This window comes from Asterias rubens, chromosome 21 (genome assembly GCF_902459465.1).
Source record: "Asterias rubens chromosome 21, eAstRub1.3, whole genome shotgun sequence".
NCBI lineage: Eukaryota > Metazoa > Echinodermata > Asteroidea > Forcipulatida > Asteriidae > Asterias > Asterias rubens.
This window is the reverse complement of record NC_047082.1, coordinates 8,871,542-8,889,079: the sequence shown is the minus strand read 5'-3', so window position 1 is coordinate 8,889,079 and position 17,538 is coordinate 8,871,542. Positions and strand designations below refer to the sequence as shown.

Below are 17,538 nucleotides of genomic sequence, written 5' to 3'. Positions count from 1 at the left end.
ATTTCCTCTCACGCCATTGTCCGTCTCTGTTTCCTGCGCATGAATTATACGTATATTCACACGTCGGTAATTGGTTGGCGCGAAGTTATATAAAAAGACGCGCCTGTCCTACCACTTAAAGGAACTGTAAACTATTGGTAATTAGTCCAACAAAATTGTTACCATACAAGCTTACTTGGTAACGAGCAATGGACAGCTATAGATAAAAATACAACATTGTGAGAAACTGCTCCCTCTGAAGTAACGTGGTTTTCGAGAGAGAGTTAATTTTGCTCACTCAATTATGAAAGATTGTGTCAGGCCTGAAGCCTTTTTTGTTAGGCATCTGAATGTTGCACTTGTGCAGGTTTGGTGTATTTTATTTCAGCATTCCCTTAAACTTCGAATACCAAAATTTCCACGGATTTATTATGTAATTGTTATTAAAAGGATGAATGAATAGATCAAACTGAGGTGCAAAGGGAACCTGGAAACAAGCTCCTTTTAAAAATAAGTATTAATGCAAATTGATTTAACAATATTTTTAATTTATTTATTTATTTTTTTTTTTTTGGGGGGGGGGCTTTAAATTAAGTTCACTTCTTGCAAATTACAAAGAGAAAGTGTGTGAAGTTGTAAACATTGGATCAATAATTATATTAATTGGGACTAAATACTGCCAAATTGCATAGTTTTGGTGAAGAAGACGGTTTCACGAAAGGTGAAAATCGATTTGGAATTATTAAACCTCAGCTGATCCACAGCACCTTCGAAATTGGAAAAGGCCAATGGACTCTTATGACGAAGCGCATTGTTCGCACTGCAAGCCCCAGCCGACCAATTAGTATACACAAATACATGTGCCGAGCGAGTGTACATGTACTTGCTCAGTGCACATTATGCTGGCTCCCCATCGTGTTGCTGCGTTTATAATGAGATGATTCAAAGAAGATGGCGGGGAAATTGAGAGCTATGCCTGGTCGTCTGGCCGTCTTTGCTTCTTTTTTCATCCACTTTCTATTCCTTGGCAATGTAAGCTCTTTCGTCATTCTCTACGTGTATCTACAGAGAGACTTCCACGCTTCTGAGACAGAAACAGGTAATCTTGAGATCGAACCTCCATTATACATTTTTACAAAGCAAGTCGAGGTGATACACACTGTGATATAAATTCATCACCATGGATATAGTGTAAACTCAATCAGCTGTTTCGTTGAAATGATGGAAAGATTTGTATTTTGTTGGGGCATTTAAAAGCAGCTATTTTCAGAGTAAAATTAATATGAGTATCTATATAGATACTAAATGCTTTTGAAACTGAAATTTATAATCTTAAACGAGAGGTCGAGCCTGCATTATTAAAGCGTGCGGTCAAGGTGATGCAAACTATGATATAAATTCATCACCGTGGATATAGTGTCAACTCAATCAGCTGTTTCGCTAAAATGCTTATAAGATTTGTATTTTGTTGGGGCATTATAATCGGCTATTTTCAGAGTAAAATTGATATGTGTATCTTCAAAAAGACTTCGTGCATTTGAGACAGAAACGGATAATCTTAAACTTGAGGTCGAGCCCGCATTATTAACAGTTTTACAAAGCAGTCGAGGTGGTGCGAACTGTGACACAAATTCACACAGTACTGTAAACTCAATTAGCTGTTTCGCTGAAATGATTGAAAATATTTTATTGGGACATTAAAAGCAGCTATTTTCAGAGTAATATTGATATGTCTGCAATTGATAATTTTGTGGTTTGCTATATTTGACCCTTTGCCGTGTAAATTTGTCGATTGTGCGTTTTGCGGTTGATCTTACCTTTTTGTTCAATTTGGTCTAAAAAGAAATTATCAGTATATAGTGGGGTTGATTTACTGAGGATCCGCATGACGCTTTTTTTATTTTTTATTTTTTTATTCTGTATAGTATGATGTTTGTAATGCCATGTTTTACTAAATTTTTGCTACTTTTTTAACCGTTGTGAATTTTTAAAACCATAATTGCTAATATTTTTATCCTGTATTTTAATGTTTTTCTTGGCTGAACAGCGCTTTGAAACAATGTTAAAGGCAGTGGACACTATTGGTAATTGTCAAAGACCAGTCTTCACAGTTGGTGTATCTCAACATACGCATAAAATAACAAACCTGTGAAAGTTTGAGCTCAATCGGTCATCGAACTTGGGAGATAATAATGAAAGAAAAAACACCCTTGTCACACGAAGTTGCATGAGAGTTTAGATGGTTGATTTCAAGACCTCAAGTTCTAAATCTGAGGTCTCGAAATCAAATTCGTGGAAAATTACTTCTTTCTCAAAAACTATGGCACTTCAGAGGTAGCTGTTTCTCACAATGTTTTGTACCATCAACCTCTCCCTATTACTCATCACAAAGAAAGGTTTTATGCTAATAATTATTTTGAGTAATTACCAATAGTATCCACTGCCTTTAAGTGTATCTACAGATAGACTTCTCATGCTGGTCAGACAGAAATTGATAATCTTAAACGAGAGGTCGAGCCTGCATTATTAAAGCGTGCAGTCAAGGTGATGCAAACTATGATATAAATTCATCACCGTGGATATAGTGTCAACTCAATCAGCTGTTTCGTTGAAATGATTGAAAGATTTGTGTTTTGTTGGGGCATTAAAAGCAGCTATTTTCAGAGTAAGACTTCATGCTTTTGAGACAGAAACATAATCTTGATGTCGAGCCTGCATTAAACACTTTTACAAAGCAGTTGAGATGATGTAAACTGTGATACATTATTCAAACAGTAATGTCATCACCGTGGATAGTACAATACAACACAATACAAAACAATACAATAATCTTTATTAGATCACAAAAAGGGTAATTCAAGTGTAACCTCAATCAGCTGTTTCGCTGAATGCTTGAAGGTTTTGTATTCTTTTCTTTTTTTCTTCTTCTTTTCTTTTGGGGGCATGAACATTTGTAATTTTCAGAGTATAGTGTATTGCATTCGGCACCACAAGTTGTGGTCGATGTACCCACTATATATTAAAGGCAGTGGACACTATTAGTAATTACTCAAAATAATTATCAACATAAAAACCTCATTTGGTGACGAGTAATGGGGAGAGGTTGATAGTATAAAACATTGTGAGAAACGGCTCCCTCTGAAGCGACGCAGTTTTCGAGAAAGAAGTAATTTTCCACGAATTTGATTTCGAGACCTCAAGTTTAGAATGTGAGGTCTCGAAATCAACCATCTGAAAGCACACACCTTCGTGTGACAAGGGTGCTTTTTTCTTCCATAGTTATCTCGCAACTCCGACGACCAATCAAGCTAAAATTTTCACAGGTTTGTTATTGTATGCATATGTTGAGATACACCAAGTGAGAAGACTGGTCTTCGACAATTACCAATAGTGTCCATTGTCTTTTACCTTTTTAAAACAGTGCCGCCAGCGGCTTGGAACGTAATTATTATCCACTGCGGGTTCTATAAAAACTATAAAACGGATTATGCCTTTATGATCATTTTGAATTTGTTGCACAAAGATTTGACCATGGGTGGTACAAACTGCATGGATTGCGCAAAAGGTACAACTTATAATAATGAACTAGTGATTTGTTCACTGCGGTAGTGCATGCCCGTAGAAATCCTACTGTATATTATTCATATTTGCATTGCCTTGCTGTGACCTTGTCTTTCGTTTGGTTCCGTTAGCTCATAATTATATACTTTATTTAATTACGAGCAAAGGGCACAATGATCAGGATCACATGTCAGTGTTGTGTGGTGTGGTTATTTGAGTTAAAAGGGACCCGGACATAAATTAATAATGCTTGTTCATGCTGACCTCTCCCTCTTTGTTATAATAATATTAAAGGGAATGTACATGGATGGTATTTACTCAAATTAATATTAACTTAAAAACTTACTTTGTTTACGAGCATTGGATGGCTGTTGATAGTATAAAACATTGTGGGAAACGACTCCCTCTGCAGTTTTTGCGAAAGAGGCTAGAAGTCTTTTATTTCTATCCGAAAGCACACAAATTCGTCCCACAAGGGTGTTTTTCTTTCATCATTTTCTCGCAACTTCGATTAACGATTGAGCCCAAATTTTCACAGGCTTTTTATTTTATGCTTATGGTGAGATACACCAAGTGAGAACACTGGTCTTTGATATAATTAAACCAAACGTGTACAGTGCCTTTAAGATTACATTGAGTAATTTTTGTAACCCATCCCCAAGGTTCCAGTTTTGTTTTATAATAAAATTCATTACAACACAACTCAAAACAAGTGTACAACTCTTAAAGGCAGTAAACACTTTTGGTATTAATCAAAATGGTAATAGTGTTAGCATAAAACGAGCAGTTAAATTGAAAGCTGTTGAGAATAATACATTGTTAGAAACGGCTCCCTCTAAAGTAACATAGTTTTTAAGAAAGCAGTTTAACTTCTCACTAAAGATTTTGAGTTGAGATCGGGACCACAGCAGAGGTCTCTAAATTCAAGCATCTGAAATCACACAACTTGTGCGACAAGTGTGTCATTTTGTGAGTTTTTCTGGAGGGGGGGGGGTGGTAGTTTGGGGGTTTTGAGGATGGGAAACAAGATCATTGTGTAACGCGTGTTACTGATCTGAGATTATGTGTTCTTCCGCCCTGCTGTTCACAGGATGGGCCGGGTCCATAACATGGGCCGCCATGAACCTTCTGGCTCCCCTTGCAAGCGCCCTCTACGTCCGGATCGGTTGTCAACGAGTGATTCTGATTGGTGTACTCATAGCGTCCCTGGGTCTACTCCTGACGTCATTCGCTACCGAGCTGTGGCTGGTTTACATCACTTATGGGTTGATGTTTGGGGCGGGGAGTAATTTTGCTTTCACGGCCACTTTGAATGTGATCACTGAGTACTATCCGGGGGAGAATAACTTACGGGCCACATCGATGGCGTCTTGCGGCCAACCGCTAGGTACGTGAGGCTCTTGCAAGCCATTGCTCAATATTTCATAACACTGAGCATAGTAAACAGGAACAAAACAAGTCATTTAAAATGGCACGATCAAAATTAAGTTTAAAACGCCCCCCATTGATAGTATAAAACATTGTGAGAAACGGTTCCCGATGAAGTGTATTACCAAAGGTGTTCAGCACAAATATTAAACCAAATTATAACTTGTCTCTGTTTTTGTGTCAGGTCTGCTTGTCATCAGTGCTTCATTGGAGCGGGCCTGTTTCTTCCTGGGGTGGAGGAACGGTATCCGCATCGTGTCTGGCTTCACGCTAGTATTTGGAGTCATCTGCACCATCTTATCTAAGCCTTACCAATCTCCAAAACAGTTATCCACTCCAAACTCTTCGGATGAGGAGTGTCCATCCAAGCCAGGAACTAGCTCTAATGAGCTTACTGCCGACGGTAAGGTAGTGAGTAATGGTGTCACGCCCTCTGCCGAGCAGTCTCCGGGTGATGACAAACCACCCACCTCAAGAGTGGTACGGGGCAAAAACTATAAGGCCGTGCCTTTTAAAGATGAAGGCGAAGTCATAGCAGATGTGGATAACTCACGCCACCATCACCTCACGGAAAATCCACCTCCACAGTCTTTGAACGGGTCACCGCATGCTTACTCAAGTCATTTCAAAATAAGCGCGAAAAACCGGTTAGACTTCCTCAGGTCCTCTGAGGGCCACCACCGATCACTGACGAGACTCAACTTCCCAGACGCAAAGACTGATACAAATCTAATACCAGCGATGTCGTCAAGTACACCTTGTCTAAGTTCTGTTAATAGAGAACTCCTTCACGATCACCACCAGAGGTTCCCGATCAGTTGGGAGCATTGGAGAGATGAAAGCTGCGTCGATGATCCGGAAGAATTCGTCAGCTTTACAAGGAGGTACTTAAGACTGCTTCGTTTACCCGGGCATTGGTTCTTCTTCATTGGTATAGTTAGTTCGTCGCTGGCGGCGCTATTCAACGTCATCCATTTGGTAAGTATAGACTTTGTCTTCCCCCTCCCCCCTCCCCCCGAGATTCTGTCTTCTGTCCCCCGTGAAATGTGCGCAGCATTCTTCTGATAGCACCCTCTTTTGAATCGGCCTCCTCCAAGCCGTAGTCAATTCCCACGGGGGTACAGATTCTCGAGGAATATTTCCGAAAGACACCTGCGCATCTTTCTTTTTTTCTAAACAGTTTTTCAAATACAATTTTGTTTTTGGTAGGTGAAATTCGCCGTGAGTATCGACATATCTGAGAAGACGGCATCCAACCTTCTTATCGGTATGGCAGGTATGGAAATAGTCGCCAGGTTGCCGTTTATAATATTCGGTAACCGACTTTCGGTTAATCGGAATATAGTCATCGCTGTGGCTTGCGTCATGGGGGCGTTTGCTACGTACGCCCTGGCCATGTGGGCGTCTCTGCACATCATGATCGTCTACGTCATTGGTAAGATAAATTTCAAGATATCCAACAACAAAAAAAGAGAAAGGTCGATAAACATTATAAAGGGTTGGGTGTACCTTTGGTGCCTACTCCGAACATGTTCTCTGTTGTGTGATTTTCATAGCGTTTGAGTGCAATCTGCTTTTTATTTATAATTATAATTATTTTTATCGTTGACAGTGGTCTGGTTTTACACACATCTCGAAAAGACAGTATTTATACGTTTGTATAACCTTGACAGCCCCTGTCCAACTTGTTACTATTATTATGTCTAAAGATTTAGTAAAAAATATCTATTTTATAGAGTTAAATCAATCGCTCTGTCTGTCTATATATATATTTTTTTTTTTAATCTTTAGACATTATAATGACGGAATTTACAGCGAATTTGTGTTGATTGTTCTTACAGTCTTAGGCGCTGTTCGTGGGATTCTATACGGTGTGTGCTGCGGAGCGACCATTGATACATTCGGGTCGGATCGTGCTCTGGAGAGTTACACCAGCCTACTCATATCCTTTGGGCTAGCTGGAGGGATGGTATCTACTGTAGGAGGTAAGTGTACATATTTCCTCCTGGCTTAAAGGAACACATTGCCTTGGATCGGACGAGTTGGTATATAAAAAGCGTTTGTAACCGGTTATTTTTTAAATGCATATTTATATGGTTGGAAAGTAGAATACAATGATCCAAACAAATTTGCCTCGAAATTGCGCGGGTTTTCCTTTTACTGTGCGAACTAACACGGTCGGCCATTAATGGGAGTCAAAAATTTGACTCCCATAAATGGCCGGCCGTGTTAGTCGACGAGGTAAAAGGAAACCCGTGCAATTTCGAGGCATGTTTGTGTGGATCATTGTATTCTATTTTCACAACATCTTTCTACCCATATGCATTTTATAACAAACGGTTACAAATGCTTTTCAAAGACCAACTCGACCGATCCAAGGCAACGTGTTCCTTTAACTGGATTTGTTTACAACGTTACTGTGGAAAACAGTAAACCTAAAACCTTAAACATAAAGTCCAATGCTATCTTCGCTTCCACCATGGTTTCAAATTCATCTCCAAAAGTCTTGTAAAAACCGCAAAACTGATATTTTATGCAATTAAATTTTGGTTTTCTGAACGTCAACATTTACACTGTCGTGGTGTTTTTCAATGTTTTTTTTGTTGTTGTTCTAAATCGATTCGAAAAAGGAAGCTTTCAAAAAACAAATTATGAAAATTGTTTAAGATGGCAATTCTATACTATACAAAAGAAAAAAAATTGCCCCACCCCCGGATTCTCTCGTCCTTAATGGGAAATGAACACGGGCGAAGGAGAATTATTCAAAAGAGGGTGATTCAAAACAGCAAACCAAGTGTACACACTGATACCTCACTCATGCAATACATCAAAACCCATGATAGACGTTTTCTTATTTTTTTGAAAAAATAAATAAAACTGTTTTGCAGGAATCAGTACTGACATCACAGGTTCTTTCACCATCTCGCTTCACATTATCGCTGCGCTATTTCTACTCTCTGCTCTTCTTTTCATCTGCACTTACGTATGGAGGAGGAGAAATCCCCTCATTGGTCAACAGGAACACGTGACATGTGACGTCAATGCAAATAAGAGTGGTGACGCGAAGGATGCGGGTCAACTGGCCACAAACGGTACCTCGTCCACTGGAGAAACTGTGTAAGATTTTATTTTTGAAACTTTCAGTAAATTAAGAATATTTATTTAAAATATTATTACTGGAGAAGTTGCGTGATTGGATTGATGAAATTTGTATTGATTTAGAATATTGATTAAGAATATTACTGGATGTTACCCAGTTACGATGAGTGATTAGCACTGAACAGTGAGACTGTGTTGAGAAATTGTCGAAGTTCTTGAGGGTTATTTTAATACCGTCCTTTAATAAGTTTTGGTACATGAAGGATGCATTCAGAAATGCATGAGTAAACTGTAATAAAAGTGTTACAGTTCTGATAGGTCTCAGGACAAAAAAAAAGTAGTTACAGGGCGCCCTCTCTTGAGATTTTTAAGGTGCTCACAAGCTCATTGGACTGCGGATCGGTGGATTGTACCTGCGGATGTGCGTACGTTGTCGCGCGATATTATTCCCATTTTTACCAATGGTATTGAAGGTGTTGGGATGATTACAATAATCTCAATAGGGGACTTTTGGGACGCTTGGTGGCAGCAGACTTACCAGGTTAATTCCATTGTTCTCGGTAATGTGCGCCTGCTCAGAGCTACGTAAACAATGGAAATTTATCTGGTAGGTCTGCTGCCACCTAGCATTCCAACGTCTCCCATTGTTGTCGGCGTGTAAGCTTCAATTTTAAAACCATTGTTTGGAGGTTCACGTTTCTACTGGAACACTTACTATTCAAAATACATTTTATTTTGTATATGTTTACTATGTGTAACTCCAACTGATTTTTAACAACACTCAATTTCAACTCGATTTACATTTCGTTACAATTATTGTCAAAAACATAGCATTACAGAATGCATATAATAATGTAACAGCAAACTGACAAGTTCAGAGTAACATGCACTGATTCTGTATCATGTCCATGAGCTGCTGTTGTATTAAGTTGATCTGACCCTTATTATCTCTGCCCGTGCAACGGCAGAGATATTGTCCTTGTGGTGGATATTATCTCTGCCCGTGCAACGGCAGAGATATTGTCCTTGTGGTGGATATTCTTCTTCTTCTTCTTCTTCTCCTTCTTCTTCTTCTTCAGCTTGCATTTGCAAAACCGTGGCCACATATTGGGCTTGGGCTTAGGCTCCGTCAGTTATTTAGAAAACATGTGCTTTTCTAACGGGGCTTCAAACAGGCAGACGAAGCCCAAGCCGAAGCCCAAGTGACATCCCAAGCTAAAGCCGCGGTTTCGTAAAAAACGGAACCAAAAATTCCAACCTCGTACCTAAAGCTTGTAAGCCGATCAGAATTGCAACGTAAAAATATAACGAGGTTGTTTTATTTACGTGATGAGTGAATCCTCTACGCTGCGCTGCGAGACGATCACCACCGAAGCTTTTCCCCACGTTATTGCAATGGGGGATTTTCCGGTCGCAGTGTGACCTGCACCGTGAACGTTAAAAACACTCTGCCGTGGTCTGGAGCTTATTCACGGCATACGGGTTCGGTGAAAACCCTGAGAGCCAACGGATGTTAAGTGTGCTAACCGTGTATGGTTGTTAGTTACATGAGCTTTAGTTTGAGTGAGGAAACTTCGCAATCGTCACCGTTAATCCATAAGTCAATAGTCATTCAATAACGGAGCATTTTTATAGAAAAATTGTTTTAAATTAGCTTATTAGCTTTTACAAATTATTCTTTTCACAGTGCATCTTAAGAAAAGGTTTTGAATGTTTTTGGAATTTATGTGAGATTCATTACCTTGCCAAATGTCTTTGCAATGAAATATGTTGTAAAACAACTGCATGATACTGTTGGTAACAGTACCAAACTTAAGTGTTTCTTAGTAAAAGTTGGACACTTGATATTAATAGTGTTATCACTTGTCCATGTAATAATAGGCAGCTGACTTTTACCTAATCAAAAAGGTACGGTGACCCAAAAGGACATCGCATAACTGTAAACTTGTCGGCATACGTATGCCGTGAAAATATTTGGGAATATGTGCGCATGCTTACGTATGCGCTTGCGTATGGTGGGATTTCGTTAAGATATTCGCGAGTAACGTATGCGAATATGTTTGAGTTGTCGAAAATTTTATTATACTTTGTCGCATATGTTTAATTAAAATTTCTAATATATATCTGTGGATTTTTAGCATCCAGTCTGATCGCGACATCATACTTATTCGCGAATAATTTCTTGACACCGCATACGTATGCGCAAACATTTGCGAATAAATTTGTGACATCGCAAACGTATGCAATCAAAAAGGTACGGTGGCCCAAAAGCACATCGCATAACTGTAAACTTGTCGGCATACGTACATGTATGTCGTGAAAATATTTGGGAATATGTGCGCATGCTTACGTATGCGCTTGCGTATGGTTGGATTTCGTATTCGCGAGTAACGTATGCGAATATTGTTCTGTATCACCCCCAAAACACACACAATTTTCATTTCTCCAAGTGCAACATAAACCATGCAGAATATTATGCTCCACCCCCCGCCGGGCAGAGATACCCGTATTTGCTCAAATACAGCTACCGTGCTTTCTAGTTCTTCTTCTTCTTCTTCTCCTTCTTCTTCAGCTTGCATTTGCAAAACCGTGGCCACATATTGGGCTTGGGCTTAGGCTCCGTCAGTTATTTAGAAAACATGTGCTTTTCTAACGGGGCTTCAAACAGGCAGGCAGACGAAGCCCAAGCCGAAGCCCAAAGTGACATCCCAAGCTAAAGCCGCGGTTTCGTAAAAAACGGAACCAAAAATTCCAACCTCGTACCTAAAGCTTGTAAGCCGATCAGAATTGCAACGTAAAAATATAACGAGGTTGTTTTATTTACGTGATGAGTGAATCCTCTACGCTGCGCTGCGAGACGATCACCACCGAAGCTTTTCCCGACGTTATTGCAATGGGGGATTTTCCGGTCGCAGTGTGACCTGCACCGTGAACGTTAAAAACACTCTGCCGTGGTCTGGAGCTTATTCACGGCATACGGGTTCGGTGAAAACCCGGAGAGCCAACGGATGTTAACCGTGCTAACCGTGTATGGTTGTTAGTTACATGAGCTTTAGTTTGAGTGAGGAAACTTCGCAATCGTCACCGTTAATCCATAAGTCAATAGTCATTCAATAACGGAGCATTTTTATAGAAAAATTGTTTTAAATTAGCTTATTAGCTTTTACAAATTATTCTTTTCACAGTGCATCTTAAGAAAAGGTTTTGAATGTTTTTGGAATTTATGTGAGATTCATTACCTTGCCAAATGTCTTTGCAATGAAATATGTTGTAAAACAACTGCATGATACTGTTGGTAACAGTACCAAACTTAAGTGTTTCTTAGTAAAAGTTGGACACTTGATATTAATAGTGTTATCACTTGTCCATGTAATAATAGGCAGCTGACTTTTACCTAATCAAAAAGGTACGGTAACTGTAAACTTGTCGGCATACGTATGCCGTGAAAATATTTGGGAATATGTGCGCATGCTTACGTATGCGCTTGCGTATGGTGGGATTTCGTTAAGATATTTGCGAGTAACGTATGCGAATATGTTTGAGTTGTCGAAAATTTTATTATACTTTGTCGCATATGTTTAATTAAAATTTCTAATATATATCTGTGGATTTTTAGCATCCAGTCTGATCGCGACATCATACTTATTCGCGAATAATTTCTTGACACCGCATACGTATGCGCAAACATTTGCGAATAAATTTGTGACATCGCAAACGTATGCAATCAAAAAGGTACGGTGGCCCAAAAGCACATCGCATAACTGTAAACTTGTCGGCATACGTACATGTATGTCGTGCGCAGCTGACTTTTACCTAATCAAAAAGGTACGGTAACTGTAAACTTGTCGGCATACGTATGCCGTGAAAATATTTGGGAATATGTGCGCATGCTTACGTATGCGCTTGCGTATGGTGGGATTTCGTTAAGATATTCGCGAGTAACGTATGCGAATATGTTTGAGTTGTCGAAAATTTTATTATACTTTGTCGCATATGTTTAATTAAAATTTCTAATATATATCTGTGGATTTTTAGCATCCAGTCTGATCGCGACATCATACTTATTCGCGAATAATTTCTTGACACCGCATACGTATGCGCAAACATTTGCGAATAAATTTGTGACATCGCAAACGTATGCAATCAAAAAGGTACGGTGGCCCAAAAGCACATCGCATAACTGTAAACTTGTCGGCATACGTACATGTATGTCGTGAAAATATTTGGGAATATGTGCGCATGCTTACGTATGCGCTTGCGTATGGTCGGATTTCGTATTCGCGAGTAACGTATGCGAATATTGTTCTGTATCACCCCCAAAACACACACAATTTTCATTTCTCCAAGTGCAACATAAACCATGCAGAATATTATGCTCCACCCCCCGCCGGGCAGAGATACCCGTATTTGCTCAAATACAGCTACCGTGCTTTCTAGTTTTTTCTGCGTTTAACTAATTATGTGTTGATTAGTAAATAGAACAGGTGACTCGACCTATGAGTTTGATCTCGGTGGGTCTATGTTGACCAAAGCATTCTGTTCGGACTCGGCATCGGGTTCAATATCGAGAGCTCGATGTGCGAAAACAGGTTGTTTCGAATATTATTCGACTTCCGTTTAAAGGCAGTGGACACTATTGGTAATTACTCAAATTAATTATTTGCATAAAACCTTACTTGGTAACGAGTAATAGGGAGAGGTTGATGGTACAAAACATTGTGAGAAACGGCTTCCTCTGAAGTGACATAGTCTTTGAGAAAGAAGTATTTTTCCACGAATTTGATTTCGAGACCTCAAGTTTAGAATTTGAGGTCATGAAATCAACCATCTAAAAGCAAACAACTTCGTGTGACAAGGATGTTTTTTTCTTTCATTATTATCTCGCAACTTCGACGACCGATTGAGCTCAAATTTTTACAGGTTTGTTATTTTATGTATATGTTGAGATACACCAACTGTGAAGGCTAGTCTTTGACAATTACCAATAGTGTCCACTGCCTTTAGTCAATCAGAGCTTATTAATTTTAGCTAAGGCGCCATCTGGTATTTTGCCCAAAGCGGAACCAAAATATGGTTATTTCCCTATATTGTTGACCCAATATACATCTCTTGGGGTTTACTGTCGTCTTTCTCACGTAGGCAGGGTTTAGTTTTCTGTGACCAGTCAAGGCATGTCACAAGGCATTTAGGTCATTTTTTTTACCACGTACCCAGGAAATCCGGAAGTCTCTTGTTATATATAATCGGAGTCACATGTGCAATAAACTAACACGTACGCCTAAATATCCTCGAAACTAAAAGTGCAAGGTTGTTGTTCTTAATTAAAGAGTATTTCCAATGGAAAATGGTTAAATATGTTGTGTGACTATAACTCGGATTCAGTGCGTCAGTTTTCATTTTGACCAGATTCTGTGACTCGGTCATAATAGGGTCATATTATACGCAACAATTGCTCAGGTCCCTGAAACTCAAAGGGTGACGTATTGCCTCCTCTTACAGAAAACAACGGCGTGCTACATTGTCAAGAACTTAAAATCACGAGGAAACTAAAATGCATTTCTTCATTGAGAAATCACAGGGAATCTTTAGTTCTCCCGGTCTTTTAGAAGCATCCACTGTTACAGCTTGAACCTCTGAAACCTTTCAGGAAACAACGATTTGTGTATAGGTTTATAGATTTATGAGTAACCAATTATACCCTTAACCTTTTTAGTATATTTTTCTATGAAGATTTTGTACAACGAACTTTTAATTTATTTATTAATAATTTAACAATTTGTGCAATATTTTACAATTATGTATATGTTATTATGTGTGTCTTATACGCATTCAACACAGAGAAACTCTTGAAACATTGTATGTTCCGATTCCTATAAGACAACCCGCAGTAGGCCCTTTTCGAAACCACGTCTTCGGCTTTGGGTTCGGCTTGAGGCTCCGTCCGGCCTCTCGTCTGAAGCCCTGAGCGCTTTACGCAAAGCACGCACAATAATTATTGTCAAAACAACCGCGTGACCAAGCCTATAGCCTGAACCAAACCCAAAGTCGAAACCGTCGATTCGAAAAGGGCTTAAAATGCCATTCTTTTACCTCTCTCGTAAAAGCGCACATACAATATTTTGCGCAGAGTACCCATTTGTAGTCAACGATATGTTTAATATTATATAAAATATTAATTATTGTATTGGTTTGTGCTGAAAGCGGGGTGTGTAATAGAAAGGTGAATTGTTTAGCGACACTTTCCACAACGTTTTTCATTTGATATTGATGTATTATTAGCTATGAATACATTATTAATTAAGAAGGGCCTCACATTAAAACTCGGCCAAATTATTCGATTTAAAATGCAAATAGACCGTTCCCATGAAATATGTAATTTGCACATAGCGCGTGCGCACTTAACTGGTTGGCAAAATGAGGGAACATCGTGCTGTTTTGTACACGGCTAATGGGTGCGTGACGCAGACGTGAGTGCGCGTCTGCTTAGTGCACAACTCTATGGTGTTTGCCAACCAACAGGGTCTGTACGCATGCGTGAATGTAATTAGCATATTTCATGGGAAGGGTCCATTGATACTCTTTTCTGTAAACTATAATCAACACAACATAACTTGAACTTTTCCGCACTGACTACAATGATGGTAAATTCTGAAATAATATATAGTTTCCCGTACATGGAAATAACCCAAGACATTTTCAGTTGTTATTGTTTTAGTGAAGTTTGGATAGATGTCATTGTATTCATTTAGTGTGTCACGTGATGAGAAAATCTTAAACTGATTGGGGGGGGGGAGGTAATAATTATTATCATTCAAATAATACAATACATCAGCTAAAAACCATTTACTATGCATGCAACAATTGAGTTTTTTCTTTCATATGCTCTTGCAACTTCGTTGGGGTCAACCAATTGACCCCAAATTTACTCAGGTTTGTTTTTGTACGCATATTTTGGGATACATCAATTGCAAGTGATAATACTGGTCTCTGACAATAACCAAAGGTGTCCAGTGCCTTTTAGCAATTGTCAAGTCAAGCCGGGCAAGTCAGTGAATTAATTGTTTTTTCAAATCCCGGAGCCAAAAACAACAAACTGTTGACTTCCGAGTCCCGAGTCAGGCTCAAGGCCAAAAATTGTCTAGTAACTATGACAACAAGTGCACACCGAATATTTTTGGCAATCATTCCATTATGACATGCATGTTTCACCAAACAATGGAGTGACCCCGTGTAACCTTTCATACGAATGAATTACGATGCTTCACAGTTTATTGGTTTATGCTGATCAAGTTATACCAGTGTTTGTTTGAGAGAAATTGACTTTTTATATTTCTGGCTGTTTTATATCTCTTGGTTTAGGTTTGCCGAGTTCCCTTCACGGAAAGAAAGCTTCAATGTTCTTGTTACAAACCTTGTTGAAAGGAATTATAAAGTGAGTTTGTTGCACGCCTAGGGCGGACCGACTGTGGACACAATCGGAAATGAGTGATTCGTTTCATAAACAATGGGTGCTGTATTGTTTAAAATGTATGCCGTAAAACAATGGGTGCTGTATGGGGGCTACCCCATTGTTTAAAATGTATGCCGTTGCGCGTCGTGCCAGAGCTGTGATGAAGAGTATCTGATTCAAACTCTGCTGTTTCTGATCAGCAGTGTGTGGGTTCACGAGTCCGAGTCGTGACACATGTCGTAACACCCGTGTACTTAAACCATTACGTTTCGTACTTCGGATGGGACGTAAAGCCGTTGGTCCCGTCGGTTGTGTAACGCACGTAAAAGAACCCAGTGCACTTATTGTAAAGAGAAGGGGTTCGCTAAGTGGAGTAAAATGAGTAGGGTTGGAATAGTCCCCCCCCCCCCCCATCTCTGCGCTCTGCTGATTCACTTCACTTGCCAACATTGGGGAAATGTTAGGGGAAATCCAAAACCAAACAAACCCCCGTAGATAACTTGCCAGACATCATTGGTCTCGTAAACGTTGTGTACTACACCAGTTGCCTTGAAGTAGGGCAAGGATCCTTCCTTCATCCGCGAGGACAACTTGTATTTTAAAGGCAAAGTGCAGTTTAAAAAAAAACAATGAAAAACAAACACGGGGTTCGGGTGAAAACACTATTGAAAACACGCTGATGTCATGGTGACGTATTAGTTTGTTGACCAATTACAGCCCCAGTAACCGGTGTATCAATACATTAACTTCAATAGAAGTTAAATGCCAGTTTTATTCCATGGTGTATCCCCACATACCAAATAAACCTGTGAAAATGTTGACTCAATAGGTCATCAAAGTTGTAAGAGCCTTGTTGCAGATAAGTTTGTCTGCTTTCAGATGCTTAAAAGGCTTGAAGCAGGCCTGCTTATTAAGTAATTTAATATTTGAGGTAAAAGTTACCTCTTTCTAAAAAAAATACGTTTCTTCAGAGAGACGTTTCTCATAATGTTTTGTACTATCAACAGCTCTCCATTGCTCGTTACCGAGTGAGGTTTTATCCCAAAGTGTATTTTGAGTAATTACCAATGGTGTCCAGTGCCTTTAATATAACATGCCGGGTGGGTACGTGCCAGGTTATAGTTCCCAATGAACCCACTCCTCGACTTGCATGTTCTGCAGTTTTTTACTGAACTTGACTCTGCAGAATATTCAATATACAATTGAATATTCAATATTTGCAGGTGATGATGATGACATTTTGGGGAAATATGTTGCGTAACATGAGCCAGCGATTATCATGAAATAACCTCTTTGATTATAAATCCACATCTATCAGAGTTCGGACATAAGTGCAGGGAATTAAATCCAGTGTATCCTTATTTCCTGGATGAGTTTTTAGTAAAATTAGATTTCGAATCCCACAGAAATCACCTTTATCGGGCCAATGCCCGGCAGATAATTTTGTCAATAATATTGTTGTCAATATTTCAATCATGATAAATGACAATTGCAACAATTGGAAAGAGTAAACAGACCAAGTGCTACCCCGAAACTTAAAGAGCGGGAGTGTATTAGTATAGAATTGCCATTCATTCTATAAGAGTGATCACCAAACGTGAAAACTGATTTGTGAGGCGCATTCGGCAGCTTTCGAAAAGTACAAAACATTTCAAGAACAAATTCACTTCGAAGTAATGTGGTAATAAAAATGTAGCCCTACTCAAAACATACTAGTTTTTATACCCCTCAGGTAGGCCTATTCAAATTACCAGTAATTATTTTTCTGATTGACATAAACATTGGCTCCGGGTTTTCAATATGTAAAAACCACTTCTTTTGAATTTCACATGTTTCCAAAAACTACTTTGCCTTTCAAGGGAAAGTACACTATTATTGGTCATTGTCAAAGACTAGTTTTCATAGTTGGTGTATCTCAACATATGCATAAAATAACAAACCTGGGAAAATTTGAGCTCAATCGGTCATCAAAGTTGCGAGATAATAATGACAGAAGAAAACACCCTTATCACACGAAGTTG

The 17,538-nt window shown here is 39.1% G+C and overlaps 1 protein-coding gene across 1 annotated transcript; it reads left to right on the top strand.

Moving 5' to 3' along the window:
- The first annotated feature begins 942 nt into the window (after positions 1–942).
- On the top strand, positions 943–8,763 carry LOC117304872. The gene is made up of 6 exons (XM_033789506.1): positions 943–1,078; positions 4,631–4,927; positions 5,153–5,946; positions 6,178–6,403; positions 6,810–6,953; positions 7,857–8,763. Exons 1-6 carry the CDS (start codon positions 952–954, stop codon positions 8,087–8,089), a joined length of 1,821 nt encoding a protein of 606 aa, XP_033645397.1. The 5' UTR covers positions 943–951; the 3' UTR covers positions 8,090–8,763.
- The last annotated feature ends 8,775 nt before the right edge of the window (positions 8,764–17,538 follow it).